General features: G+C 44.7%; 1 protein-coding gene across 2 annotated transcripts in view; it reads right to left on the bottom strand.

Moving 5' to 3' along the window:
- BLM (Bloom syndrome RecQ like helicase) overlaps positions 1–11,676 on the bottom strand; it is a 14,235-nt gene extending 2,559 nt beyond the window's left edge. Inside the window, exons 1-16 of one of the 2 annotated variants that reach the window (XM_008637346.2) lie at positions 11,485–11,676; positions 10,484–10,664; positions 9,962–10,077; positions 9,478–9,610; positions 7,771–8,483; positions 6,915–7,091; positions 6,459–6,577; positions 5,747–5,860; positions 4,899–4,997; positions 4,663–4,811; positions 4,270–4,376; positions 3,348–3,508; positions 2,683–2,878; positions 1,807–1,997; positions 758–905; positions 235–434 (exon numbers count right to left, since the gene is read on the bottom strand). In XM_008637346.2, coding sequence (XP_008635568.1) covers positions 235–434; positions 758–905; positions 1,807–1,997; positions 2,683–2,878; positions 3,348–3,508; positions 4,270–4,376; positions 4,663–4,811; positions 4,899–4,997; positions 5,747–5,860; positions 6,459–6,577; positions 6,915–7,091; positions 7,771–8,483; positions 9,478–9,572 — 2,469 coding nt within the window. In that variant the 5' untranslated portion in view covers positions 9,573–9,610; positions 9,962–10,077; positions 10,484–10,664; positions 11,485–11,676. The remainder of the gene's footprint in view (positions 1–234; positions 435–757; positions 906–1,806; positions 1,998–2,682; positions 2,879–3,347; positions 3,509–4,269; positions 4,377–4,662; positions 4,812–4,898; positions 4,998–5,746; positions 5,861–6,458; positions 6,578–6,914; positions 7,092–7,770; positions 8,484–9,477; positions 9,611–9,961; positions 10,078–10,483; positions 10,665–11,484) is intronic. The other variant, XM_017738403.1, reaches the window with a different exon arrangement.
- Between the last annotated feature and the right edge of the window lie 7 nt (positions 11,677–11,683).

Raw genomic sequence — 11,683 nt, 5'->3', positions numbered from 1 at the left:
GGGAGAAAAAAAAGATTTAAACCTCTTCAAGCCTCTCAAACTCACTTTTTGCCCCACAACATTATTACTGGAATACTGGACTAAGAATCGCGTGTGTTGGATTCTGTTCCTTGTGTCTAGACATTAGTTCAGCTGGAGGCAAACTGTGTTTAAGCTACCTGAGGGGATATGCTAAAGGAAAACTGCAGCGCCTTCCTTGAAACAATGCCTTCAAGAAACTAAATAGTTACACACCTGTAGTGACCCATCCAGCACAGCCTGAGCTCTCTCTCCCAGAATGACATATGCTACTGCCTGGTCATTAGCTGTGATGTACAAATCCTCATCCAGGATCTTGTCCAGGACCAGTTTTCTAAACAGCCTTTCAGCATTGTGCCTGGAATAGGCAGCCCCCTTCCCAAATATTCCAGACTGAATCTTGGCACTCGTTGAACCTGTGCAACAGAAAGCATAGGATGAGCCCCTGATCACAAAGCCCATGTACATGTGCATTCACAGATCTGTGGGAGATTCCCAAGGCAGTCAAAAAAGCCTTTGAACACTGGAAAACCAATATTATCACTATAGCAACCTGAAATGGATTAAATCTTCAGTTTCATTTATTTTGGATCACTTACCACCAAGTGATTCTTGGGAAGATTAATTTTGCAAAATACACATTCTTTTAAAAGCCTGCTGGCATTGCACAACACTCTTGATTCCTGGTCAGGGATTTGTGCACCATCTTATTCAGGAGTTTCTGGGAGAACGGACTCACCTAAGAAAATGTCCACCATCATGTTCAGGGTGTACCTGCCAGAGCCTGGATTCCTCTTCCCATTCATCCGCCCCGCTTGCCCGCAGTGCTCTCGTACAAACCGCACGATGTTCTTCACATCCTCCGTCACATCCCTTGATTTATAATCCTGTTAAATCAGACTTGATTAGGACATGCTATTACATGTTTCTGCCCTAATCCAAGTTGTTACTGACAACCTCAGTTTTCATTATCAAGCTTTTCTCAGCTGAGAATTGAGTTTGCTCCAAATAAAGAAACAGTGATTTTCTAGTTAGTAACCTACAGTGATACAGTCACAGGGATTCTGGATGTGATAATACAAAACCAGTCCTACTGATTGTATATGATCTCCGTGGGGTTATTTGTGCAGAGTGAGGTGCAAGATTGCTGGGTAAGTACTGGAAATCAAGGTAAATCATTTGGAAAGCATTCTTGTAATTATCCCGCCATGCTCTAGAACTTACACTTCCAAAATGCATTAAAATGAGACTGAATATGCATTATCCTGGTCAAATTTGGTTCTAATCACAGTTATATAAGGGAATGCTTTGAACACAGAGCTGAGAAGCAATACCCACAGGTACAAAACAAAACAGGATCCCTTCCCTGCCTGCCTCCACAGTTGCCTTCCCTTTCTGCTCCTGCTCCTGCCACTAAGTTTGCATAACCCCAAACGTTTGGACCACCTTCAGCACAAGCACGACATAATGTGGCCCTCATGCTGCTCTGGCAGCACAAAGCTGCCCTGAAAACATCAGGACAGGAACTGAAGGGATTTCCCCACAGCCATTGCAGCAGATCTGATATTAGCTCCTGCCTCCCACAAGGAACATCCTTATGCCTCTGACAGGAACAGGAGCATCACAAGTCCATGGTTAAACCCTGAAAATAACTGGAAGCATCACAAAAATACAGGACTTTTATTCCTTTTCTCCGTTTGCCTTCCCAAAGGTCGTGTAACCACTTTTTGATGCAACTAAATACAAAATCAGTTTAACACCACTAAAAATAAAACCTGTGGGGTTTACCTTCTTTCTACTGCAGTTATCACAAATCACTTCTGGGTGATCTTTGCAGAAGGTGGGGTTGAAATTGGTTTCCCCGAAGTAGGCAAGCAGCTGGACGCGGCGGCACTCGACCACGTTCTCACAGTAGTGCACCATGCTGTACAGGTTGTTGAAGTGGGTCTGCCTCGTGTGGCTGTTCCCATCCTTCTCCACTGAAACACAGCAAATTCAATGCTGTTTGTTAAAGCTGCACCTCTGCGTTTTCATGGGCTGTCAGCCAAAACACAATATTGGCTTTGCTTAAAAAAAATGAGTGGGTTAGTACAGAACTGATGTAGGACAGATTTTATCTCTGATGTTTTAGAGAACGGAGAAGGGAAATAAGCCTAGAATGACAAAAGTCAAGAGAAGGATGTGACAGGATGAGAGGAAGTGGCCTCAAGTTGTGTCAGGAGAGGTTTAGATTAGATATCAAGAACAGTTTCTTCATAGAAAGGGTAGCAAATCCCTGGCACAGGATGCCCTGAATGGAGTCACTATCCTTGGAAGTGCTCAAAAAACATGTGGATGTGGCACCTGAGGACAAGTTTTAGTGGTGAACAGTGGGGTGGAGTTGGTCTGATAGTAGGACTTGATGATCTTAAAGGTTTTCACAACCTTAACAATTCCATTATTCTGTGAAGCAAAGTGGTTTTGACTAAAATTAAGTCCAAGTGACAAAAATCCTGCTCCTGACACCTGAATGAAAACCATCCAGGTAAGGATTCACAGTTCTCCCCTCCTTGCAATACTAAACTATCCACAGCACTTGTAAAAGAGAAATAACATGGGCTAAATGAGACCAGTGACAATGTGACTGCTCTAATGTTGTCTCCAAGTTCCCAGAGGAGAACTTACTCAGAATGAGCCTCCTCAGCCTGGTCACATCACTGTAGCTGTAGAAGAGCAGGCAGTGAGACATCTCTCCATCCCGCCCAGCTCTGCCAGACTCCTGGTAATAACCTTCTATGGATTTGGGAAGGGACGCGTGGATAACGTAGCGCACATCGGGTTTGTCAATGCCCATTCCAAAGGCAATTGTTGCACATATCACCTGGGAAGAAGATTATAATGTTCTAGACATACATTATGGAAATTACTCCTGCAACACTGCATGGAAAGCAGACAAGTGACCTGGATTAGGAAACCTGGAGGACCCAGAATGTCAGTTGTAACAGTGCAGAACAAGTACAAAACAGCAACACTTCCCCTCCTGTCAGCACAGCCACTCCAGACACAGGAAAAACCCCAAATTCCAGAGTGTGCCAGGAGCTGTTTCTGAAGCCCTGCACTGCTCAGGTCCTCCCTGCTGGAGTAGCACACCTTGGTGCAGTGCTACAACCTTTTATTCACAAAATTCCCAGTGAAAGGTGGCTGCTGTGCCCCAGCAGGTCTGTTGGGATCAGTTATTCAATACTGCAGACATTTGGTGATAACACTGCACAACTTCCCTTCCATTTCCCAGGCCAAGAGGGATAAAAGTGCCCAAATTTTCTTCCCTTTTCCTCCTGGTTTTTCTTCACCTGGCATCCTTCCTGATTAACCCACTTCTGCTGCACAAGATCCCTGTTGGAATCGGTGAGGCCAGCGTGGTAGGCCAGGGCAGCCAGCCCCTCCTTCTGCAGGATGGCTGCTGTGGTGTCACATTCATGCCGGGAAAGGCAATAGATTATCCCAGAGTCATCTGCAAATAGATAGGAAAAGAAATTTGGCCTACAATACGGTTTTATTCTCTTTTCCTGCTCAACAGTCAAACCTGCCAAGCAGATACCAACCTCTCCCCATTGGAATAAAGATAAGAGTAAAGATATAACTGCTTCACTATAGAACTTATTTTATTAGTATCAGATAGTCTTCATAGTTTTTCTTACCCAATCTTTAGGGGCTTTTGGTGAGGTGGAAAAAAGAAATGTTTTCCTCATCAGCATTGTGCAATCTCAGGATTTAGAATACGTGAACAAAACCAATATAATTCAAGGGTTAGAGCAGTTCAATCAATGCTCTCTGAGGGTGCAGTACAGGAGAAGCTCTGAGGGAGCTTGGTGTAATCAAGTTCCAGCAGCAGGAGCTGCAGGACTCCAAAGCGAGCCTAGAAAGATGGGAATCTCTGAAGGCAACTTGAAGGGGAACTGCAGATAAGCAGACCAACACAATTAAACAATTAAGATATTGGGTGACCTTCATGCTCTGAAGACATGATGCTAAAAGCTCTGTCAGGCTCCAGAAAGGTTATTCAAGAGCATCACCAAAATTTACTTTCCATCTTAACTTAAATTCTCAACTTGAGAATGCACATAAACCCGATTCCCATTTTCAATAACATCACTTTACCTCGATCTTGCTTTTCTGGTAAATATATCATTATTACAGCATTATAAAAGCTTTTGCTGCCTTGAGAAGTGGTTCACGAAAAGGCCTGTGGGCACCATGCTGCTCAGTACTCACAGGGGTGATATTTTTTAATCCATTCCAAGCAATCCATCGCCACCTTCTTCGGCTTCTTGGGCAACACATCATATTTCAAGTTATGCCTGTTGAAGCTCATTGTAAACCTGAAATGTGACAGTTCATGGTGCTTGTCAGCCTTATGGGTATAGTTACATTGTGTTAAACAGCTTCCTTCACCATGCAAGGAAGGGCTTGGCAAGTTTTTTATTTCTTATGTTAATATTTTGCATCTACCTCCTATTAAATTCCATGCATGCATTTCATTTCATCAGATAGAGCTACACAAGGATTTCAGATGGGCCTGTGATGCTTTTTTTACTTTACTAAGTTTTCCACTCAAAATTTCTGTGACACCAACAAACAGTTTCAGAAACCTGCCGAGCAACTCACACTTGTGGTTTCAGCATCTCGAGCTGATTCTGGATGTCCTTCTGCACGCGGGGGTTGGCAGTGGCAGTGAGGGCCATCATGGGCACAGAGTGGAACTTTTTGCGGAGCATGTTCAGGCGCTTGTAGTCTTGTCGGAAGTCATGGCCCCACTGGTTGAAAAACAAAATTTAAGTATAACAGAGTAAAATGCTCCAACTGAGTCTTTTGGCATTCCTAAAAACAAGTGGAGGTTTTACCTGGCTGACACAGTGAGCCTCGTCAATGACAAAACGTGCCAAGAGTTTCCTGTCATAGAGGTTCTCCAGGGCGGACATCAGGCGGCTGCTGGCACACACCTGGGACACACCAGCAGTGGCAATGGAAAGCAAAAGACCTGGGCTAAAAGGGTCAGCTGGCCTGACTGAGAATACAGAAACAACTGTCCTACGCTCCAGAATTAACCTGCACTGCACAGGCAAACCTTCAAGGCACAGAGATGATGCCGGTCAGCTGCGTTTCAACCAAGCAGCTGGTCTGGGATTCCCACGAGGTTCTGGGATCACCTATCCCAAGGCCCCTCACCCTGATGAAATTTCAGTAAATTTAAATTACTAATGTCAGGAAACACAGAGAAAAATAATGCTGAAGAGAGAAACACAACCAGCACACTAACCAGCCCCCTCTTACAAAGCTTTTGTGCAATAACATATTTTTAAGGCAGCATACAATGCAGCCCAAGGTAAGCTCTGGCAATCGCCTATCACCCTGACAGTGCTGTATTTTTCCTGTATTACCCTATCCAGAGCAGTCTGGATTTAGTAGCTACTGGACAGTGATTAACACTAATATGTAGCAAGATAGATTGAAAGAGGTGGGCATGGGAGTTTGTTTTAAGAATTTAAATTTTACGGACATACTCAGTTCTTATTCTTGGCTAATTACTGATTGAAATTAGCTACATCCGTATAGATTTCTTAATGAATTATTTAACACCTGTCCAACATTTTTTCCCCAGAAGCCTACTCTGAGTGCAGTCTTTCAGCACCTCACAGCAATCCCCCCCTTGTAGCCCCTATGGTTTTACAACTGAAGATGAAGTACAGACCTTCTCGGGGGTGACATACAGCAGCTTTATGACAGGGTCTTTCTTTGACAACTGCATGTAGATTTTTGAGGCATCGGCATCTGTTCTGTCACCAGTCAGGTATGTTGCAGCAATCTATATTAAAAATATATAAATATATATATTGACAATGTAGCCTACCTCTCATTACAAACCCGTTCCTAAGCAGTCAGCCTTGGGAACACACATCTGAGCACCCTGGGCTAGGGGAAGGTGTCGCCGCCTATGGCGAGGGTGAAACAAGATGGACTTTAAGAGTCTTTCCAATCCAATCCATTCCGGAACCCTGTAATCTCCTGCACCTGCATTTCTGCTCTGTGTATCATGTTTCCAAAGATGTTTAGCACCTCCAGAACCCCCCTAACTCAGGAACTCTTAGTGCTCATTCTCACTGCAGTCAGGCTGCTCCTGTGTATGTGAGTAATTACAATTCTCAGTATCTCAGAACCAGCATCTGCTCTGGAAAACACAGCTCTAACACCCAACACAGGAGCAGCAATAAATCCAGCGATCATGCTGCCAAGATATTCGAGTTCATCCAATTTAGCTCTTCCCAGGCAACTTTCTGTGCCATTCACAGTGTCCATCTAATCAATTTATGCAGTTTATATTCAAGAGACAAGATTTGCTGTAAAATTTCAGATTTCTAATCCAGTTACCTGCAGTTTCACTCAATAAAGCTCCTGGAACTTACATCTAAAGTCTTCAGCTTCTGAACCTGATCAATGATCAGTGACCTCAGTGGAGAAATAACGATAGTGACCCCGGCAGAGACACAGGCTGGTAACTGGTAGCACAAGCTCTTCCCACCTCCTGTGAGGATGAGACAGAACACAATGTCGGGTATCAAGAGAAAAAGCATGGAGACCTATTTCTTATTTCCCATTTTACAGCACTTTTGGAAGCAATAAATTTCTACCAATGCCTGCCACAAAGTGACACCTGTAGGATAAGAAAGAGTTACTTTGTGAATTATTAAGGAAGGCAGAAATTCAATCCCCTCACTCAAAATACCCCAGTGCAAAAATACTCCTGAAATCCTGTGGCCACAGAATTCCAGCAGCACAAAGGCACAGGGGAAGAGAAAAGCTTGTCCCAAAGCTTGCAAAAGGAGCTGCAGGTCTGTAGCCTGTGCTGTGGGGGCACATACCTGTGGGCATGAGGATGAAACAATCCTCCCCCAGCAGAGCAGCATTGATGGCCTCCAGCTGGTTTGTCCGGAAACAGTGCAATCCAAACTTCTTGTGAAATATATTCATCATTTCTTCAGAATGGGGAAATTTCATACCCTTGAAACGCTCCAGTGCAGGGTTATGAACCACTGGATCTAGGAGCCAAAAATATGTAATTAGAGTAAGTTATGACATCAAGTTATGGAAGAACTTCTTCCCTGTGAGGGGGGTGAGGCCCTGGTACAGATTTCCCAGAAAAGCAGTGGCTGCTCCTGGATCCCTGGCAGTGTCCAAGGCCAGCCTGGATGGGGCTTGGAGCAACCTGGGATAGTGGAAGCTGTCCCTGACATGGCAGGGGGTGGAATGAGATGGTTTTTAAGATCTCTTCCACCCCAAACCATTCTGTGACTCTGATTTTTCACCTCCCCTTTTGCCAGCCTGTCCCTACATTAACCCGAAATGGGCCCCAGGGGGATTGAGTTTGCTTCCACAAACCCATTTTGGAACATTATGCAGCGAAAACCATTGTACAGCCCTGAATCAAAAACTGCAGAATCATTATTTAACTAAAACACAGAAACACCCTCATTTCCAATTTTAGCAGCTTCATCTTCTTGCAGCTTGAAACCTGCACAGGAAGGGAATAATCTAGTTCAGCATCATTTGGAGGGAAAAAAGTTCCAAGATGACTTTGCAAAAAAGGAACCAAAAGAAACTTCCACAGAAACAAAAGGCAATGATGTGATCTGTAGTAAACTCGGTCTTAGGTTTAAAAAGAAATAAATAAGAATTTAAAAATTGAAAAACCCAATAATCCTCATGAATATAATTTACCTGGATGGTTCTTTGTTGCCATCAGGAAGCCTGGCTTTGGAGCAGCAGGACTGGATCCCACAGTTGACCCTTTGGCTCTGGACATAATCTTGGACAAGAGGGATTTGGCAGATGGCCCTTCCCTGACAGGCTGACACAACGGCGTTGATGGTGCCTCAGGTGCTGAAACAGCCACTGAGCTCTCCCAGTCCTCATCAAAGTCATCGATGTCAAAGTGATCCAGGTCGAAGTCGAGATCATTTGTACCCAAGCTGTTCCCTACAGGACTGGCAGCTGTGCTCCGAGCCTTCAGGGTTGTGCTGGTCAGGGGCTGGTTCCCATTCCTCATTCCCGGACTTTTGTCCCAGCTACTGTCACAGGACTGGAGGCTGAGCCTGAGGGAACCTCCCTCCCTGCCACTTCCCTTGGGAAAAGGCAGCTCTGCAGTTCCTGGGCAGGGGATCTCCTCAGCACTTTGCTTTGAAGCACAAGAGGTGTCCAAGGTTTGTTTTGTTTTGGCAGAAAAGTTGCTGGAATGAACAGAAAGCACCGATGGGAGGTTTGTGGATTTGGGGGAGTTTCTGTCAGAACTGAAGCTCCAGCTTGGGCCAGAACCTGGACCAGTGTCAGGACACACACGAGGGCCCTGCTCCATGGGAGACTTCCAGCTTCTAGGAAAAGTGGTGTTTATGCCATTTTGGTTCAAACTGACAGAATTGGCCAGCAATTTTCTCCTGGGAGAGATGACAAGGGAAGGAAGACGGAAAAAAAAAAATATATTTAGTCACAAGCAGTGATTTACCAAGTAGATGACAAGGGAAGGAAGACGGAAAAAAAAAATATATTTAGTCACAAGCAATGATTTACCAAATTCTACAACATTCATTAAACAGTTTTGTCTCACTGCTATTAAACATATTAACATATGGTGGTTCCATCGTGTTGAGTCAGCATGTTTGAAAATGATTTCAAACAAATCTACGGAAGAGAGAATACCACCAGAAGAAACTAATGACAAAATTATGACATCATCTCTACAGACATAAAATAAAAGAATTCCAAAAAGCAAGAAACAGATCCAGGCAAGGTAGAACATAAAAAAAATAAATCCTTAGAGGCAAAACCTGAAGTTAAAAGTATGCCTGAACCAAATTATGCTTTTAAGTACTTTCTAAAGACTATGTCTGACTACAGAGACGAGAAATAAAAGAAGTTGTTGTACTGAGAACATTTACAGAAGCTCATAGTCCCAACCCAGGAAAAACCTAACCAAAATCCCAATATTTGTCCATGTAGTGTGCCATCAGATGATGCAGGAGACAAAGCAGCAGGTTGTGGTAGCAATAATTACACGGGAAGACAACAAGTTCAGGGATATTAGGAGGAATCACCATCTCTGTAGTCAGCGAGAGGGGAGACAATACCAACCGAATGCCTGTGGCACAAGAACTGAGGAGGACACCTGGTGGGTCACATCACACCACACCACATCACCTGTTTCTCCAGAAGCACCTGGTGCCAGGCACCTCCTCAGACTGACTGCAGCACTGTGGCACTTCCATCTGGCAGAACACAGCGACCACTAACACTTGCAGCAGTTTGGGGTACTTTGTCCCTTCCCTCAGTCAGTAATTTCAAGCTTTTTAAAGCCCCTCCTGCCTCGTTCTCCAGTGTACTGGGGACACCTGCAGGCAGCTCCCTGCTGCACACAGAGCTGTTCCAGCTTACCTGAGGTCCCTGTGCTGGAGCAGGGCTCTGGCGCAGCCCAGGGCCTGCAGCTCCTGCAGGGGGATGGCATCCACCAGCTCACAGATGGCCTCCATGACTCCGTACAGCTGCCGGGCCACGGGCACAGCCTCACCTGGCACAGGGAGTGAGTTCAGCAGTCATTTTCATTACAAGAGGTGTCAAGAGGATACCACTCTCCCAGAGGTCAGTACATTGCAGTAAATCAGTCTAAACAATTTACTTCCAATGTATTTTTAGTGCATTTGCATAAAGAAACTTTCTGTGTGCAGGAACTCAACAAATCTACAAATTTTTGCCTTCAACTTTTATTATCTGTCTATTATCCAACTATTTATGTCAATTCTCCATCTATAGATGTTAATTCCCCATCTGTTAATTAATGCTCTTGGATTACACAGGATAATAAATAGTTGCAAACTATCCCCAAAATCAGAGATATGAAATTCCAAAACATTTTGTGTACCTGAATCCCCTGCACTGGGATCACCTCCGGGATGTGTTGTGGGAGCCTTCTCCTGCTTGGCCTCGGAGCTGCCAGCTGTGCATCTTCCACCAGTGGGAGAGTCTCCGAAAATACTGCTAACACCAAAAGAAAAAGCTACTAAAATACAGAGATCTGTAAATTGAGGCATTTCCATAGAACAACAGAATTTAAGATGTGTGAAAAAGATAAATTCCTGAAGGCCCAGCTAGAACCCAAGAGCTGAGCAGTCACTCATCCTGCATACCAACGTGTCGAATCTTGCCCCAGAAATTTTCTCCCATCCCACTACAAAAGTAACTCTGCTTTTTTCTGAAATGAAAAACCTAAAACATCTGCCATAAAATTAGTATTTGATAAAACATTAATTGCAGCTGCCAACCATTAACCCACCGAGCAAAGAGACACAAACTCAATCTGTACCTTCTTAACAAGCAGGAGTTTTGGGTCTTTTTTGGTACTTTTCTAATCATGCAACAGACAGATGGTTTTAGCAGTGATTACCTGACACTTTGTACAGAAGGGGAGAAGGGAGGCAGCTCCTCCTCAGGGGAGGGAGGGATGACGTCCAAGTCATCCTCCTCGAGCTCAGCACCTGCCAACGGCCAGGTCACCTCATCCAGGGTTGAGGGGCTGTTCCCAGACCTCTGTGGCTCCTGGCCCTGACCACCTTCAGCAGTAGCAGCTGCAAGAGAAGTGGATTAATATTGCTGGGTACCCCCCTGCCACAAACAGAGGAGGGGAAAAATTAGCAGCCAGATTTCAAAACACTTGTTTGATACAGTTTCTGACTTTTAAAGGATAAAACTTACTGTTCCCTTTTCTCCCCCATTATCATTAACTTATAAAAATTAATTTCACAGAGAAAGGAAAATATTAAGAACAGAAATACAGTTCACAAATCTTTTCATCACTCAGTGTAAGGGAAGCATCCCAGAACACTCTTTGATGTTGTTCAGTTGTGTAAACATGTTAATTTCCCAAATAAAGGTCCAAAGTTTTAAAACACAACAGGTAAGGAATCTAAAATAGAGCAGTTCTGTGGGACAGAGCTGCCAAAGCAATGACAGGCAGGAATTTTGTGATCATAATTGAAGGCTGGAGTTCTTTTGTGGTGTTTATTATGTTTGTGTTAAAAATAGAGAAAGACCACTTTTTCTGGTTTAATATTTCATTTAAGTATATGATTTTATGTCTCTCCCGTATGAATTTTATAAGTCCTTTTCTCTCTGTAACATCCCTATAGGTTATCGATCATTTTTTTTTTTTTGGGAAGTCTGGTAACTCCAGTACATGAGCAGCTGCTTCTGCTGCACCGGCAGAACGCCGCACTGCTTCCAGGCTGGGGGTACCCAAACCGAAATCCAGGAACCTAAATGAAATCCAGGGCTGCTTGTCAGTCACGAGCACACAGCTCCCTCTGATGACTGACCAGTCAAGCCAAGCCCTCTGGGTGCAAACACAGATTTCCTTCCAGCTCAGTAGTACCTTCAAACACCCCTTACCTGGGCGAACCCCTGCCCTGTCCGCATCCAGAAGGGGGTCAGCAGGTGACTCCTCCCGAAGGCCGTCCCCCGCAGCCGTGCTCCCGCTGCAGGGAACCAAGTCCTCGAGGCAGATCAGGGACTGCTGTGAGCAGGGTCGCTGCTCGGACTCGGGCGCTGCCTCCCCGCCGCGGCTGCCGGGGCCCCCCGCCCCCCCCCC

The sequence above is a fragment of the Corvus brachyrhynchos genome, unplaced genomic scaffold (genome assembly GCF_000691975.1).
Source record: "Corvus brachyrhynchos isolate BGI_N302 unplaced genomic scaffold, ASM69197v1 scaffold200, whole genome shotgun sequence".
Classification (NCBI taxonomy): Eukaryota; Metazoa; Chordata; class Aves; order Passeriformes; family Corvidae; genus Corvus; species Corvus brachyrhynchos.
Note: the sequence above shows the minus strand (reverse complement) of the source record. Positions and strands in the feature narration are given on the sequence as shown.